This window comes from Achroia grisella, unplaced genomic scaffold (assembly GCF_030625045.1).
Source record: "Achroia grisella isolate CSIRO2021 unplaced genomic scaffold, CSIRO_AGI_Agris_v1 utg3288, whole genome shotgun sequence".
NCBI classification, from domain to species: Eukaryota; Metazoa; Arthropoda; class Insecta; order Lepidoptera; family Pyralidae; genus Achroia; species Achroia grisella.
The window spans coordinates 342,527-360,627 of NW_026712800.1; the positions used below are offsets into that span (position 1 = coordinate 342,527).

The 18,101-nt window shown below is 32.7% G+C and overlaps 1 protein-coding gene across 1 annotated transcript in view; it reads left to right on the forward strand.

Moving 5' to 3' along the window:
* LOC131843732 (ABC transporter G family member 23-like) overlaps positions 1-15,263 on the forward strand; it is a 38,577-nt gene extending 23,314 nt beyond the window's left edge. Inside the window, exons 3-16 of the mRNA XM_059192461.1 lie at positions 301-460; positions 1,443-1,705; positions 2,611-2,701; positions 6,444-6,585; positions 7,283-7,380; positions 7,998-8,101; positions 8,518-8,639; positions 9,476-9,600; positions 10,230-10,404; positions 11,248-11,351; positions 12,620-12,702; positions 13,221-13,374; positions 13,856-14,054; positions 14,423-15,263. Of these exons, the coding sequence (XP_059048444.1) occupies positions 301-460; positions 1,443-1,705; positions 2,611-2,701; positions 6,444-6,585; positions 7,283-7,380; positions 7,998-8,101; positions 8,518-8,639; positions 9,476-9,600; positions 10,230-10,404; positions 11,248-11,351; positions 12,620-12,702; positions 13,221-13,374; positions 13,856-14,054; positions 14,423-14,637 (2,035 nt within the window). The 3' untranslated portion in view covers positions 14,638-15,263. The remainder of the gene's footprint in view (positions 1-300; positions 461-1,442; positions 1,706-2,610; positions 2,702-6,443; positions 6,586-7,282; positions 7,381-7,997; positions 8,102-8,517; positions 8,640-9,475; positions 9,601-10,229; positions 10,405-11,247; positions 11,352-12,619; positions 12,703-13,220; positions 13,375-13,855; positions 14,055-14,422) is intronic.
* The last annotated feature ends 2,838 nt before the right edge of the window (positions 15,264-18,101 follow it).

Genomic DNA, 18,101 nt, shown 5'->3' on the forward strand with positions numbered 1-18,101 from the left:
GAAATACACTCTGAGAAATCCACATTGTGATTTGCCGTTACTATAAGCGGTTACTCGTAAAATGTATAACAGAATAGTACGCATAGATTAGAATAATTTTAAAAATCTTCGTACTAACTGTCCGCGTGTGTCACGTGATCAATTTGATAATGAGGAATTCCAAATTCAAATTTTTTTCTTTGTGAATATTTGACCTTACATATTTTACGTGCACCCTTTACATGTAACCTTGAATACTAGTAGTAGTAAATAGGATAATTCATTATACATATTATTTTACCAAATACATATCTTCAACAGATACGGGCTTCTTGGACCATCAGGTTGCGGTAAAACTACACTTCTCTCATGTATAGTGGGCAGACGAAAACTGAACAGCGGCAATGTATGGGTATTGGGAGGAAAACCGGGTGAAAGAGGAAGCGGGGTACCGGGACCCAGGGTCGGCTATATGCCTCAGGTGAGAAAATTTATATTATAGATAAAACTATTAAACTAAATGTATAAAATTAAGCAGCACAGTGTCTTTTAACTTGAGGTGTTGCAAAACTTGTGGTCTTGATAAAAAAAAAAAATATGTAAATAAACATTATGTTTATTTACATATTTATTTTTTCTGTAGTACAGTCTATTTTACGAAAAACAATTTAATTCTATATTTAAATTCAAAAGTAATACATATTAAACTAGGTTACTCAATATGTAAAATAAAAAACTAAAATTTCAATAAATATTTATAAAAAAAATATTTTTATAAAATTCGGTGCATAATTACGACATTGACAAGCAATATGGACGTAGCCAGTCTTCCGTTTTCTCAGCGACCTGTATAACATTACTTATTTAATTTCAATAAAATTTACATATCGTAAACTTATTATTAAATTGCAATACTTAACTCAAAATTGCCAATTTTTACTAATTTATGAAATTGACTTAAATTTAGTCTATTAATCTAATAATTAAAATCAATTTCCATAAATTAATATTTTTTGTTAATATAGTTAATTATGAAGATATTATATATATTATTTCGACCTACATCATCAGAACGTATATTATCATAAGAAAGAAATCAAATGCATGGGAAAATGAACTCTATACTAAAACATATTAATGAATATAAAGGTCATAACGCATAGAGGTGAAATCTATTTATGCTACTCTCTATATATTTATACTGTACTACCAATTCCCTGCCCCATTGAAATTTGTCAATATAATTTTACCAGCATCTAAGCTGTGGTTCGAACGCGACGGTGCCTTTAAACTAAAGTTTGTTAAACGGTAGTCGTCCAGCAGTTGCGCCATAAATCCTTCCATTGAAGTGCCTTTTGTACTCGCCCCCATTCTTCATCTGGTAAAGTTGAAAAGACTAACAACAGCCTATAGCATTAGAGTGATTCGAAAGCCATAAATTAATCCCATATCGTTTTTCACAGGATATAGCGTTAGTAGGTGAATTCTCAGTTCGAGATGCCGTCTACTACTTCGGGAGGATATACGGCATGAAGGATGATAGACTGAGGGAGCGGTTTGCGTTCCTCAGTGAACTTCTAGACCTAGCCGATGAAGGAAGGCTGATCAAATCACTTTCTGGAGGACAGCAGAGAAGAGTATCGCTGGCTGCAGCATTAGTGCACGAACCAGAACTCTTGATATTGGATGAACCAACTGTAGGATTGGATCCTATGTTGAGAGAAAGGTAGGTCAATCTTCTAGATGATCTTTGTGTAGTAACAGAACAAGATTATTGTAATGTGTTATCACTCCTTTTCATATCCACTATAGTATTTTAATACGCAGATTTGTTTATGAAACTGAAAAGTAAGGTATAATGTAACCACAGATATCACATGATACCCTTGATGTGTTGTGAATCCGGAAGTGTAATTAACTTCATAATAGATGCTAGTGCACAATATTTTATTTTTAAACCCTTATCGAGAAAAAAAATACTAATAGTAAAATATATTTCATAGATATCGTAGGCCTAATAAAAGACCATACAACGGTTACCAAAACCAATAGGACTTTTAATTGCAGTGTTAATGATTCAAATAAATCGGTCTTAAAACTAATTCGATTAGATCCACATGGAATGTAATCCAAAGGATCATATGAAGCTTTATAACAACTATATCATGGTTACTTTTATAAATGCCAATAACGCTTCTTCCAATAATGTCAAGTTCGTTGCATTGATTTTAAGTGTACTTGACATTATTGGGAACAGAAAACATAAATGCTCTGCAAATATTTCCCAATCGTGAAAAATACTTTTTATATATTTAAGATGACCTACACAGACAGAGGTCAGTCAAAGCTTTCATCTTATCTGCTCATAAACAATCTCATTTGATAATAATAACAGCTGAGATTCTTCATTTCTTATCACTTCTTTTTAACTTGAATCACTCCGAACGACTGGTAGATTTGAGTTATCATTTTTGTTCCGTCGTCGTTTGTTATTCTTGTAAGTCTAACAAGAGTAACAAACGACGACGGAACAAAAAAAATTAAAATATCTTGGAACATTGTAAAATTTCAGAAAGCTTAATATTCGGTGTCTTTACGAGTGTTTACTAATACAGAATGACGTTTTTACAGAATTTGGGAGTTTCTATCAGAGTTGGCAAGAAGAGGAACTACTGTTATCATTACAACGCACTATATCGACGAAACAAAACAAGCGCATAAGGTAAATTAAATCTAATTGTATACTTACCCTATTATTTTTCTTTTTCATTGCATGTGCTGACCTTCCAGACAAACTAATTATGAATTGCACACTACTCTGTGCTCAATTAATGATTGGCCACACGATTTGGCCTATATAAAAAATGAGTTATATAATGTTGTATACCTACCTATTGTATACCTGCCTATGTTTCAAAACTTCTATAGTACCTTCCTATAATTACATTACTTGAAGATATGAAATATCGAGTTCGGTTTATACATATAGATCTATTAGAAACACTTGGCATAAGGCAAACCTACCAAAATATAGTTAAAACTGCAAATAACTGACAAGACACTCTGCTCTAACTTTTTGGCAATTCAATTATAGTTTTTTGTAGTTTTATTATTACTTATTTGAGCTGTTACTTTTTAAAATTAGGGTGATTATAGAGCAATCTTTATTATATGTATATATCAAAAATGCAGCCTTAAGTATTTCAACTAGGTTCGTTTATGTATAAGGTACAAATAAATTACAACACAGTACAATAGAACCCTTGAATATTTAAGGGGGTCTTCCTATGTGACGGCCTGTTTTTTAGGGATATTTTAGGATTTTTTTTCTACGACCAGTAAATATTTAGAGCTTCAAGTTTTTTATCATTTATTAACACATATTTGGACAGTATAAATATAAAATTTCAGCTAAAAATATTCAGTCAAACTAGAGTTACAGCGCTCTGAACACCCCCGCCTCGAAAAAAAGAGCTCCCACTTCCTCCACGATTCCGGCTGATCGGCTTATCTGAAAAAAAAAAAAAAAACGGCGTTTTAATTTGTAGGCTTAAAAGCACGGAATGACCTATAATCAAATGAATATAAAAAAAATTGGATTTTTGATAGACATTTGAAATAAAAGTTGCAAATTTTTTGCGTTTTTTTTTTTTTGTTTTTTGCTATAAAAAAATCGAAGTTTTGAAAATTTTCGATTGATAATAGTTCATTCCATGCGTTTACATATATTGAGTGTGCCCTGTAAATTTCAAATAATTCGGTCCAGCCGTTTCTGAGATACAATGGAGGAAAGTTTGAAAAACACAGTTTTGAGAAAAACGCGTTTAAAGTTTCAAGTCCGTTAAAAACTATTAAAATATCAACTTACTCTCAATCGGCGATGCCTGATCCATAGAGTATTCCTTCCTCTTCCTCGTGAAACTCTTTTAAAGCAGATTGTTCAGCTCTTGAGTCAATCCTGGCTTGTTTAACGACATCACTTACGCGCCGCTCAGAGCGTAAGATTCGCTTTTCATCCCGTTTCTCAACATACGCTTGGGCTTCACGACCAACAGGGCATCCCATAATCGACATAACTTTTAAAATACCTTGAAAACCTTCATTAAAGATAATAACTGCTAAGTAGCTAGCAATTTCAACAACTTTGGGACCAGAATGAAGATGTTTAGGAGCGAAAGTCCAAATCAAAGAATTCAAAGATTCGTTATTGTTTTGTGTCTCTGCTCCTAAACAACGAATTAATAATTCACGTCACTTTTACAAGTTTTACATATAACTATTTCAGAGATTGCAGCAAATACAGAAACAAACTCCAAAATGCAATATGCGAAATTCGAAGCGATGGGAACATTCATGTTCATGTTATTTTTAAGTTTTTTGGCCGAAGCTGATGTAAATACCGTATCATTTTGGTGGGTAAAACGGTTTCCACTAAACTTTCTTTTTTTACTACGACCAGGATGAACATTTCCACTCGTACTTCCTTTCCGTCCACTCATTATGAAAAAAAATAATTTGTAGCTGTTGCTCTCTTCGAAGTTCAACCAAGACTAAAATAACTTCGGTAAAATATTATAACAATAGAAATTTCTGTTTAAGTCTGTAGAAACGTGTCTAAACTTGTATAAACAAATATATTAATAAAAGGGAGGCCAGGTATAAAGCCGACGGTACACAATAGGCCCGGTCTCTAACTGCCAACTCACCGCTCCGAACCGCTCTTTCTTTTACCTGCTGTATCTTTAAAACGACTTCGAATTTTCTAAAATCGCTTTACTACCGTATTCTAGACATGTTAAGGGAGCAATTTATGAAAAAAAAAAAAACGATTTTTTCAACCCATCACATAGGAAGACCCCCTTAAGCTGTCTGATACCACTACCATTTATAAATTCAGAGAACAAAATAAGAAAGGAACTTTTTTTATGTGTAAATTCTACAATGACGATTCGGCAATGCGGTTTCGAATTCGCCCTCATTGAGTTTTTAGAATCTTATAGATATATATATAGTAGAAAAAAAATAAGTCTATTTATTTTTTGCTCCTTTGGACGTGAATGTAATATCCTTGAATTTGATATATCTATACGAGATGCTTAATAATATATGATAAAAAGAGAGATTCTTATAGATGTTTAATACAGCAGTGACAGGAAATGTATAAAATAATTAGTATAAAGAACACTTTCGTTTTAAATATAGATAAAGAAATACATAAAACTGCCAATGATTCTCATTGTAGGTCTAATATGATAGAAAGATGGAAGAAGCTGCTTAAAAAACCTGTTATGTACAGCCAGTTATGATCTCGCAGATGAATTCACAAACAGAAATCAGTAGAACAGAATAACAACTTATAGAAAAAAAATCAGTTGCACTACTTCAGCCCGTATGTGACATTATTATAGTGCAATGATAACGCAAACCAGAATACCGGATGCAAAAAATGTATGCAGCAATGTTGATTACAAAGCAATTGACAAACCTTGAGCGTTGTTGCATTTGTTCGATTATAGTTTTTTCAAGTTTCTCAACACTTACGCCATTCAGATAATGGTTTTAACTGTTCACTAGAATGTTAGGACTTGCTACATTCCGCGATTCCAGTTTGTCCGCGCCTTGATTTTTGTATATTGTTAAAGTGCCAAAATAATGCATACGGCCAGACCACTCGATAATAATGAGAATGATAAACAATTATTGACTTGCCAAGGGTCTGATGCACATGTCGCTAATTCTTGCTAAATATCGATCTTAAGTTACAGCACAGTTTAACTTTCGAACGTTCATCCCAAATACTAACCTATACTATCTAATATTATAAAGAGGTAACGTTTGTGAGTATATAAATATTGATAGTAATCTCCGGTATTATTGATACAATATTGAAATTTATTATAGTGTTGGATAGGCCAATTAATCGTTTAAGGCTATCATAGGCTATATAAAACGGAGATGCAATAAAATATGTTGCAATAATGGGTATCACATAGACCATTATTTCAACTTATTAACTCTTGAGGAGACGATCATAATTATAAATGTATTTATACAAAATTGTAAAGTCAAATTAATATTCTCCTCTTATATTCTTTCATCAAGACTTAGTTAAATGTACTTTAAGTTAAAAAAAATATCCTATAAACTTACTTTTTAAAATTGCAACAAAATATTTTCTGTCTTGTAACTTTTTTACAAATATACTACGATATCTATAATATTATAAACATAAAATTTTGTTTTCAGATATACCTAGGTGTGAACTTTAACAAAATTCTAATAGTAATTGTAGTAGTGTAGGTAATATATGTATGTTATATAATCATAGTTAAAGACCTTAATACATGATATACTTAATATAAAAGTAACTACATATATTCTGAATGAAACTATTTTTTACCCAAGTTCATCATGACAAAAAACCGCCTAGCTAATTGGCTTACGTAAATTTATTGTACTAACAGATCGGCCTACTCCGAGATGGTCAACTTTTGGCCGAGGAAGCACCCGAACAGTTGCTGCGTAAATTCGATTGTGATACCCTCGAGGACGCATTCCTCAAACTGGCGCTCAGGCAGCACAATTTGCCACCGAGACGGCAGTCATGTAAGTAATTTTTTTATAGTAAAACTAGAAAATTGCCTAACAATCCGACGGCCTACTTAGTGGGTGCTGGCAACCGTCGTCTATATGGGTTATCTAGCTCTTAGCCGCAACTTCGTCTGCTTGCAATGTAAAATACATAGTTATAGAGTACAAATTTTATTAAGATGCGTTCAACCATTCTGCCGTGAAAAAGCAACAAAGAAACAAACAGCTGATACGTCTGGCTAATTATCTGTTTGTGCCTATTCATGCCTTTTAGAATTTATACAAGTAAATAAAATATTAGTTTGTAATTTTAATTTAACAGCTTTTCACAAATTCCATTTGAAATTCTATGCTCATACATGCATCACAAAATTAATACTACAAAAACATGACAGTCTGTCCGTTTTTGCTAATCTCAGAAACGGCTGGACCGATTTTTATGGGACTTTCACTCACAGATAATGTTATAAGGAGGAACTTAGGCTAATTTGCACGAAACTCTAAAAAAGTAATCTGCTGTGAGATTTTGCGAGAGCGATGAAGCTGAGTGTTTAAGCACGTCAGCAATGGGATCCCTTAAACCTACACCCGGGTCACAAGTCTCGGTAACTGCTCAAAATTTCCCTCTCGGCTGGGTCCCGTATAGTGAATCCTTGGAATATTAAGTTCGTCTGGAATATAATATTAATATAGTGAATGTATTTATTTTCAGCACTGTCGGTATCTCCTGACGTGATACCAGAGAGTAGTATACCTGGTAGCCAGTATTCGTCACGAGAGACCTTCAATGTAGTCACCAGCAGCACAGATGTTAGTATTTCACAAGCTCTTATTACTGCTAGTGGTAGGTAGGAGTCCGATGGTAGCGGGTTCGATTCCTCGCACGGTACAAAGATTTGTTTTAGTGTATGATTATTTGTATCGGTCTGGATGTTTCCAAAATACATAAATTGTGTAAATATTAAAAAAAATTGTAATTAAGTATTTACATCAGTTATCTAGTGCCCGTTACATAAGCTCTGCTTAGCTTGGGACTAGATGGAGCTGTGTAAATTTTCCTAAGATATTATTGTTAATTTTATATTTCCTTAAATGTTATATAATTCCTTTTAATATTATAAATAAAGTTTATAGCAGTTATTTTAAACAGATTGAGCTGAAATTTTATACAAATATTTAAATTTGAAATTACAGAGTATGCACCTTATTCTTCCAGAATAACGCCATGGAAGTCTAGCGGTTTAGAACCGCTTTACTACAAATACTAAACCTTTTGAAGTATTTCTTATATATATGAAGTACTAACAGTGCAAACTCAGCTTAGTTTGCTACTAGATGACACTATGTGAATTGTCATGAGTTATAACTCATTTTGTGTGTTAATAAATGGTATTAATGTGTTTTGTTAAATTTATTCCTTGTTACAGGTATTAACTAAGAACGAGAAACCAAAAGACTGTAACAGTAAATCTAAGGCTCGCTATAAGGCTGTATTCATCAAAAGCATACAGCAATTCACAAGGCATCCCGGGTATGTTATAAGCTAAGTCTACACCAGTGCTTTCATGTTCAATTTTCGCTTCGTCTTACGTCAGACGTTGTTCGCATACAGCTTATTATTCATATCTGTGCACTTCCGTTTGTCGTTAAGTACGAAGGATACAAAAAAACATATAGATTTTTAAAAAAAATCAAATCAGCAAAGACAACGTCTAAAAAATTCACACGAATGTCTAAAAGGCAATTTCTATATTTTTTTGATATGATCAATTCAATAACTTAAATATCTAACTATTCTTTTTTTATTAGGAATATTTAACATTCTACATATATTACTACTAACTACTAGGTAGTTATTTATACAGTTTTAATACTAGTTACCAATACAATATTGAGTGATTACTGCATATCGAATGACCTATTTATATTGCGTTTTATTTTCTGCAGTGGTCTAATATTTTCCGTGATATTCCCCATTCTGCAAGTGGTGGCATTCTTCTCCGCCGTGGGCCACGACCCAAGAGATCTGAAGATCCCTCTTATAAATGAGGAGGCAGCTTCCTCGCCATGTAAGTAAAAATTTGAAGGTTGTAGATATACTTACAAGAGTAACAAAAATCTATTATAGTTATATATTTTAAGCTTAAACTAACACGGCCAGATTCGAACTTTGGAGTCTCATCGGGTAGCCAAACAGGTACACAACGTACGCTATTTTTATAATTCCAGCGATATAATTTAGGCTATATGTTGATCATGATTTACTAAGAAATTGAAGGTCATGACTACTAAGGAGTAGAGATATTGTTACACGATGTATAAAAACAATGCACAAATTGAAGAATTGTAAATAACAATTAATATAAGTAATGCATAACAAATGGAATGTTCTCATCTCTGCATTTTTTATGGTATTGACTTAGACTTAATTAGATCACTAGAACTATTATATTTCCCATGCATAGACGCTATAACAATAGCATTTCGCAGTAGAATACCATAATTACCTGTTTATGTGATTTTCAATTGTTTTATTTTAAAGTAGGAAGATGGCAATTATCAACACGAACTTACCTACTTGCTCAATAATTTATTATATGAATTAATGCAGTAACTATTATAGATATTAAGTTAAAAGTTGATAAAAATAAATTATAAATATAAGTAGTAATTTGTATTAATAGGCCCAAAATACAGAATGCAAAATTATGAATCAATTCAAAATGTCAGAAATCAGTAGATATAATGTTCAGAATTCATGTAAAAATTGTATTTCGTAACCTCCATAGGCTTGGATAACTATTTACCAGATGGATTCTTATTATTGCCCTGGGTTATTTTTGTTATTATTATTACTATTATTTTAATGAGAAATTACTATAAATGCTTCTAAACTCTCTTCCAGATGGTCTGGATATATGTAAAAATAATAGTCTACAACCAATAACACGGCTAGAAGATGACATTTGCGAGTTTGACATGATCAGTTGTTGGTTTCTGGACGAAGTGCAGAAAAAATTATTACATCCAGTAAGTATCTATAGAATTGTTAAATAATCGAACGAAGGTATAAGGAAAGTAGAAAATTACATATTTGTACTTATTTATAATTATTATTCCATTGAAAGTCATCAACATGTGTGAATATCACAACATCGCAATGTATCGTGTAATATATAATATATAGGTAATGTATGTCCTTGATACTACTTATGTGTGTCATGTCATCTTTCAATTTTTCAATTTAATTATGAGGATAAGGCAGGGGCAGGGTACAGGGTCATGTATCTTTAATCCACTGGAAAAGCAACGTATGAGGTGTAACATAGACGTGGTATCACTACGACAAGTATAAGAGCCGAGTTTTTTTATTAGTTCTTCTTAGATCGAAAGCACACCGAACTAATGGTAGATTTGATATATCATAAGAGTCTGTAATAGATGTAGGTACATAAATACATAATTTGATTTGAATGCGACGATTGCCACATATTCTAAAATTCGAAAAATTGCTTGCCATACCGGTTTCATAAAACCAAACTTACACATATACAAAATTATTATGTAATGACTTTAATAAATCGGATTTGGTATTGATTGCAGCGGGTTCTTGTGATATCGATTTGATAAAATTACATCTTTTAAATTTAAATTTATAGTTGCCATATAACTCGACTGAAGAAGCGAAAAACTCGGTGCTACGGGCGAAGTATCACGGCGCGATGCACATCGGTCGCAACTTTAGCGAAGCACTCGCCACCAGACTTCGAGACGGCGATGTTGGCGACAACATCGTCGATGACAGCAATATTGAAGTCTGGATTGACACTAGCAGTGAGTATTACTACTAGCTTTGCACACACACCGCACCTCACTAGTGAGATAAAGTTTGGGGCCTCGGGACGAACCCCTTTGTATTACGCACAATGATAGTTGAAAACCTAGAACTTATTATTTAGTTCGCAGAGCTCGTTCTTTTAGTTCGTCAGCAAATCAAGTCAGAGAAAGGCACTAGTCTTGCTCACACACACACACACACACCTCTCTGGGGGATGAAATTTGGGGCCTCGGGACGAACTCCTTTGACTTGTGCGTAAAAGATAAAAACAGATCTCTTGCAAGTTCATTCTTCTAGCCCGTTAGCGCCCACATCGAGTTAGAATAGCAATAAATAGACTGGCCAACTTGTAAATTAGGTCCTGTATCTATTCTGAGATATAATAGTTTTATTTTTAACGGTAGATTGCAAATCCGAATTTTTAATTATTTAACACAAAACTCATTATCTCTCTATTGCTGTTCAATTATAAGAAGTAAGTATGCATTGGTTGCATTTATGAAGCTAGATCTATTTATCAATATGTATCTTGTTTGGCGAAGGGGATTGTTAGTAATATGGACTAATAACCTTATTGCTAGTAATATACCATGTCAGGTTGACCTGCACGCGATTCCCCCTGGAAACCATCGAGATAAATTCTTGGTGAATTTGTCACGATGGGCTAATTGACCTGACCTCATGCTCATCTTATCATCCTCCACTAGTGCCCCGCCTGCGTAAACCGTTAGAGTAGGCGGGTGCACCATTCCATTATATCCATAAAAAAATCGGTGCATAATTATATTATCATCCATAAGAAATGTATCTGGTAATAATGCACATCTTATTATACTCAGATTTTCAGATATCAAACTTCATTAAAACGCAACTAATGAAAGCGTATAAGGATTTCATGAAGCGAGCTATGATAGCTTGCGACAAAAATGAAGGCATGGCACAGGTAAGAACATCTTAATCGACCAAATTAAATACAATCTGACATGTGTCACACAGATTAAAATAAGCACACGCAAACATACACTGGTATTAATGCATTATATAATCTGTAATAGAATTAATGTAATTCCTTATACATTACAAATGTGAATTTTTGTTTTTTTTTATTAAATAAGCCATAATTTTATTATATGTAATAACTAAAGCACCGGTCACAAGAGCACTGCGTACATTGAATCATATAACGGAGCAAATAGATCTATTTTCTTGTTCTCTGAATGAGTTCACGAAGATCGCTTTATTTATTATAAGTTATAATTAATTTAAAAAATAATGTTTGCTGCACTATTGTATTAGGCTAAGACCTGTAAAAATAGATGTAAGTGTGGAAAAATAAATAAATAAATAAATAAATAAATAAACTAAGTAATTTCGATGTTATAGGGAATTCATTACTTTACCTGATCTTAATCACATAACTATAATTATTAATATGTATTTTTTTCATTACCGCTTATAATTTATATATTTCAAGTGTACATTATTATTTATATTATTATATATTTTATTTATTTTTATGTTATCTATGTAAAGTTTCAGACAGTGCCAGATATCACATTGTAAAAGGTAACATTCTCAACCATAAGGCCGCACGGGCCGTAACACATTGCTGCATACTTCAATTTTGCAAAACTAACCATAGAGTATAAATATCAATGTCCATTAATTTTAATTTATAATTACTATTATCAGCCTAGTCTATAACTATTTAAAGTCATTAAGTATTAGCTTTCTGTTTCAATTAAATAATATAATATATTACTGAAGACCATTCACACAGCGCCATCTAGTCCCCAACTAAGCGGATTTGTTTTATGATTATTAAACAACTTCCTTTAAACAGAAAAAGACCCATATCAATAAAAACAATTTATACTCATGAATAAATACAAATAGTATGGTTCTGGATTGTACCGTGCGAGTATCGAACCCGCGACCACCGAAAGTAAGGGGTTTGCTAAGCCACTATACCACTGAAGTCGCCAAATATTTGTTTATTTGAATAACTTTATGTTAGCAGCTTTTATGTTGGTTGCGTCATAAAAAATATGTCACTAATATCTTCAAATTTAACCGTTATTCTTTCCAATATGCAAAAAAATAATTGCGTTTTATGAATATATAAATAGATAGGCTATATCTACGAATATTATTTATCTATGAATATCACAACATGCACAATTTTTATTAAATTTGTATTTATTCTTGCAGCTTCCAGTTAATTTCCACGACCCAGTCTACGGAGATAAGGATGCACAATTCCAAAACTTCATGGCACCCGGAGTTATGATAACGTAAGTTGCCTATTGCAGATATGTCTAATATTAAATGAATAGGTTGTAAGAGATCACTTCAAGCAATAATAGAATATAAATGGGATGAGAAAAACTTATTACTTTAGTCCCCCAAACATTCTTTGATCTTCACTTTGGTTTCCCATTCATTATTTCACATTAATTTGACCAATGGCAAACAGCTTCCTATTTCCAAATATATCATTACTTGTTCTACTCAAGATAAGAATAGATTAGAAAATCCTTTATTCAAATAAACTTAAATTTAAGCACTTTTGAACAGTCATACTTACTCGTATTTTTTTAACCTACCGCTCATTCAAAAAGCTATCTCAACACAAAAACGGGCTAAAATTTTCATGTTGCTCTTTTGAACACATTTTATAGTTGAAATGTGAATACAAACTACCAACTAGCACTAATTCATAAAAGTCAAAATATTAAATATCAACACAATAAGATTATCTAAATTAGTCGTAGTTTAGCAAGGACTTATCCATTTTTTTAATTACCATCAGGATAATCTTTTTCCTGGCGGCGGTGGTGACGTCCACGCTGATGATCAGCGACCGTCTGGAGGGCGTGTGGGAGCGAAGCGCGGTCGCCGGCGTCAAACCCAAGGAAATGCTCAACGTTCACATTGTATTGCAGTCTGCAGTTATATTGATGCAGGTAAGCCAATTTTTACGCAGTTGGCAACGAGGCATAAATATGGAACCAAGAATACATATCTACATTGTGAAAACGGTTTTTAGACTTGGAGAATGGTTATTTGATAATTATATTGCTATATCTCAGTACCTTTATTACCCAAGCGGTTGACTCGTCACTTAAAAAAAAAGAAATTAGAAACACATACCAACTGCCATCATCCAACAAGATACCAGGCAAATACGTTTGTAATCTAGGATATGATCTATCTGCGTACAAAATTTCTTTAGAATCAGTCCAGTAGCTTTATTGCCAAAGAGTAATATGTACAAGGTCATAGTTGTTGTACAAGTAAACCTAGTGTAAACGACATGTATAAATTATAAAACTGAAAATTCCAAATATGCGACTCGTTTTAGATACTCTTTAAAAGTCCAACACCCACTTAACTTTTTAGAATACCCTCAAATTTTAAAAATAATGTTCTAAATACTTCTTCCAGACAATAGAAATGATGTTGCTAGCATTCGTCGGCTACGGGCTTGACTCCAAAGGGTCTCTGCTGACCGTCGGTATACTGCTATTCCTGCAAGGTCTTAGTGGGATGTGCTACGGGTTTCTCTTATCTATTTACTGCGGCAGCTTCACCATGGCTTTCTTCGTGGCCACAGGCAGCTTTTATCCCATGATTTTATTATGCGGTAAGGGCGAAAAAAATAAAAAAATAAAATAATTTTTACCATCCCAAGCTTCCACGTTCCCACTTTCCTGTCCTTTACATACACATCTTCGTAGATGGAACATTGTTGACTATGATCCTCATGGAAAACGCACTTGACATGTCAATATGTCCCTGTGTATATATGAATATAACTGAGAATGGTGCCTCTATCGTTGTCACTCTACTAGTGTCATAAATATAAATTGACTGACACACAAAGTATTTTCGTGTCAGCCAAATTCAAATTTAACACTCTTCGCGTCCTTTGTTATCCTTTTCTTAAATTTAAGATAATAAATATTAGGTATTTTGTTTGTATGTCTAAAACAATATTTTTTAATTTGCTAGGTATTCTATGGCCATTGGAGGGCATGTCGATGGGCTTGAGATATGTCGCCCTCACGCTACCCTTCACAATCCCCTCAAAGTCCCTCCGAGATATCATGGAAAAGGGGTACACCATCGCCGACCCGACGGTATACTACGGATTCCTGGTGACGGTGGCCTGGATCGTCATATCACTATTGCTATGTTTACTCAGACTGAAATATAAGAAAATGTAGTGTGGATAGATTTATTAATTTGTATATAGAATTATTGTATATATTTCCAGGATCAACCAAATCATTATGAATATATTTATAGATAATATATTGTAATATGTATATAGTACTTCCTAGTTCTTAATACATATTTTTTATAGAAAAATTGATCTTAGAACGGACAAATGTAGTCACAGCGATTAAAAATGGCCGTTAAACCATAAATAGATTCATATGTATTTTATACATACAGCTATACTACAATATTAAAACAGAACAAAGCATTCAGTTGCTGGTGCTACCAAGTTTAAAGGATATAAAAAGGGTTAGGGGTGTACTAGGACTAAAATTAGGCAAAAGAAGGTAAATTTTACCCTAATTTTTGTTCTTCACTATCAGTTGATACCTAATTTAAAAATAGCTACCCTAATATACTTACCACAGGGAATTGTAGTATACATAGATTATAACGCGTCAGCATTTAAAAAATTACAGTAGAGATTTCCACTATTAAAAGTTCTTGAGTTATTTAGTTAATAAAAATTGAGCATAGCTCTACCGGGTAGCATGTATATAGCTTACTATATAAGTATAAATAGATATAGAAATTATCTTCTGGTAAGAATTTAATGGTTATACCGGTACGGTACGGAACTTACGGTAGTTTATAGGGATAGGAAAATATGATAAGTACATACATTTGATGTATGAATAATGTGATGATATAACAAGGAATCGTTTACCATGATAAACGGTTCTTTGTTTAATTTGTATCAAGAGTAGAAATTACAATTCCATTGGAGTATTGTAGTTTTGTTAGAATGGAATTCCCTTTTTATTGCAATGTTTATGTAGGTCCTACTCGCATCTTGTGACGGTAAACTGATAACGAGATCCAGGAACATTAGCCTTATAATATGGCATCCTTTGAAATAGTTATATTTACTGCGTATTTTCATAATATGTAAATGTTTTCACCTAGTAATGTTGATTTCTTAAAATTTATGTGTATTTAGAACAACATAACATTTTAGCATGTCTAATTTTAAGGGCAGTATATTTATTATACGGGCCCTAAATCATGTGTTTTATTTTAAATGCTTACATAAATGTAGATATTTATATTTATAATTTCAACTATTGTGTTGTTTAACATACTTCAATGTTTTATTTGTTTAGCATTGTTGCCAGTTATTTTTGTCACAACTTTGCCGTTATTTTAAGGTAGGTAGGTACTCGCGTGATACAAATTGTGATTTGTGGGTATTTATAAATAAAATATTAAATTGTTATTGTCTTTATTTTGCACTATTTATTCCTAAGTACTACCTGTCAATAGTTCAATTAATAATATACCATTATTAAAACGGGGGTTAATGGTAGGTTGAAAATTTAGGGTTGTACGTATTTTTAATTCAATAATTGTACTAAAATTAACTTGCAAATTACGGTAACTACAAAAATTTAATAAATTACGAAAATCAAAAACAACAAAAGAAATTAAATATTGTCTGTATTTAATAAAGTGATAAAAAAAAACACAAATTTTTTAACTTTTACATTTCAAATGGTATTTAAACAATTACAATCAATTTTTCTGTGCTCTTATGCAGAATAATTTCTGCTGTATAAGAGCACAGAATTTTTTTGTTTGTAGCCTACGGTTATCAAACCGTAAATGTTATCGTGACTTGACGTTATCATGATTGTTATGTCTGCCCTGGTATTTACAGTTAGCCTGAGTTGGCAAACAAGCTTTTCAACAACTATGTTTTTGTTTCCTTTAGCTTCTGAAGAAAATAATTAGATCGCAATCCGTTTTGGATGGTATAGAAAAATAAAACAGCAGAATCAGATATAAAAATTTATATTATAGGAAATATTTTGGATTAAACAACAACATTCCGTAAAGAACCCGCGCCTCCACTCCGCTCGCATCATGGCACATCAAATGAATTTATAGCAACAAATCGACTGACAAATGCACCCACCAATCTACGATTAAATATTGATATATATTATAGGTGCATACCAAAGATTACACCACGATAACAATTTTTCTGTTGTTTATGGGCCACGTAGTAAACCTTTTTTTTTCAACACCACATACATCGACAGAACAATCTAAAGACTGTATAAGTGCAAAGTGTCTAAGGCCTCAATAAATCTATCTACAAGCCAATACACACCTGTGTATGTATATAGGTTACCTCAGTATGTACATTTTACAACCTGCATCCACACATTATTATATAAATGATCATATTTAATTGGACTTGCTTATAGACAGTACAAACTAAACTGTTCAAAATGCAGTGCACACATGCATTTTTACACGGCTGTAAAAATGGGTGTAAAATAGAGCAGGTTCGTATATATATCGTAAATACATTGGCTGATATATGAGTTTATTATTATTTTGAAGCCTCGTAACGTAAAACTTATAAAATTGACTTTACTGTTACTAAATTTGAGCCCACTTATGATTTTTATCATACACTTACATACTAATAAAATAAGGTAGCAAAATTATCAGTACACGGCCATTATGTACGAGGTCAAATTGTACTAAAAATTGGAACTTTAATTTTTATTTGTCCAAGCGAATTTTGAACCTATCAACTTCTAATATATACCCTGGTACTGGTATATACCCAGCTACCAACCCGGCAAGGACAGTTGCGGCGGATGGGGCGCGAGTTCAGCACGATAGCACAATGTTTCGTTGTCAACAACCGGAGGTCGCCAGTATTCCGGAGAAATGTTCTAACCAACTTACAACTTGCAAACCTTATTGCGATATCACATTTAACAAGCAATCCGTTGATCCCTCGATACAGGAAAGAAAAAAAACATCTGATTTTATGTATTCACTGCCTGCGTTTTCACAGTTTTTCCTAACTATATACTAGACTTAAATAAGACGGTGTCTCGCTCGCACGCACACTTCTCAGTCATTCAATATACACGTCTCATTTACACACTTCGATATTTTACATCGACACTATCGGGAGGGGGGACTTAGTCAATTCCTATAATCCTATTATTGCTCATGAAGCAATTATCAATTATATGGTAGCTGCAAAGGCATATTTTTAACTATCACAATTTAAATTCACAGTAACCTCTCAGCTTGTGTTGCAAATTATAACTCAAGTTAAAAGGAATTGACCGGGCCCCTTAACAAAGAAAAAAAAACTAAAATTTAACACATCGTACAAAATCAATCAACATAAAAAAATATTACGGAGATTATTGTTAATTTAACAAAAGCTTGGTGCCTGAAAAATGACTATTACATAAAAGTTTGGGTATTTTGTTAAAAAATCAAACATTCTTAACATAAGGCGGTACAGAAAGTAATTACAAATTTCATATTTTAAAACGTTGAACATAATTTTACCATATTAAGCTTAACACAATTAAAGTACAAATATATATAACTCTGTACATTAATTATACGTGTTGTGACAAAATATTCTATA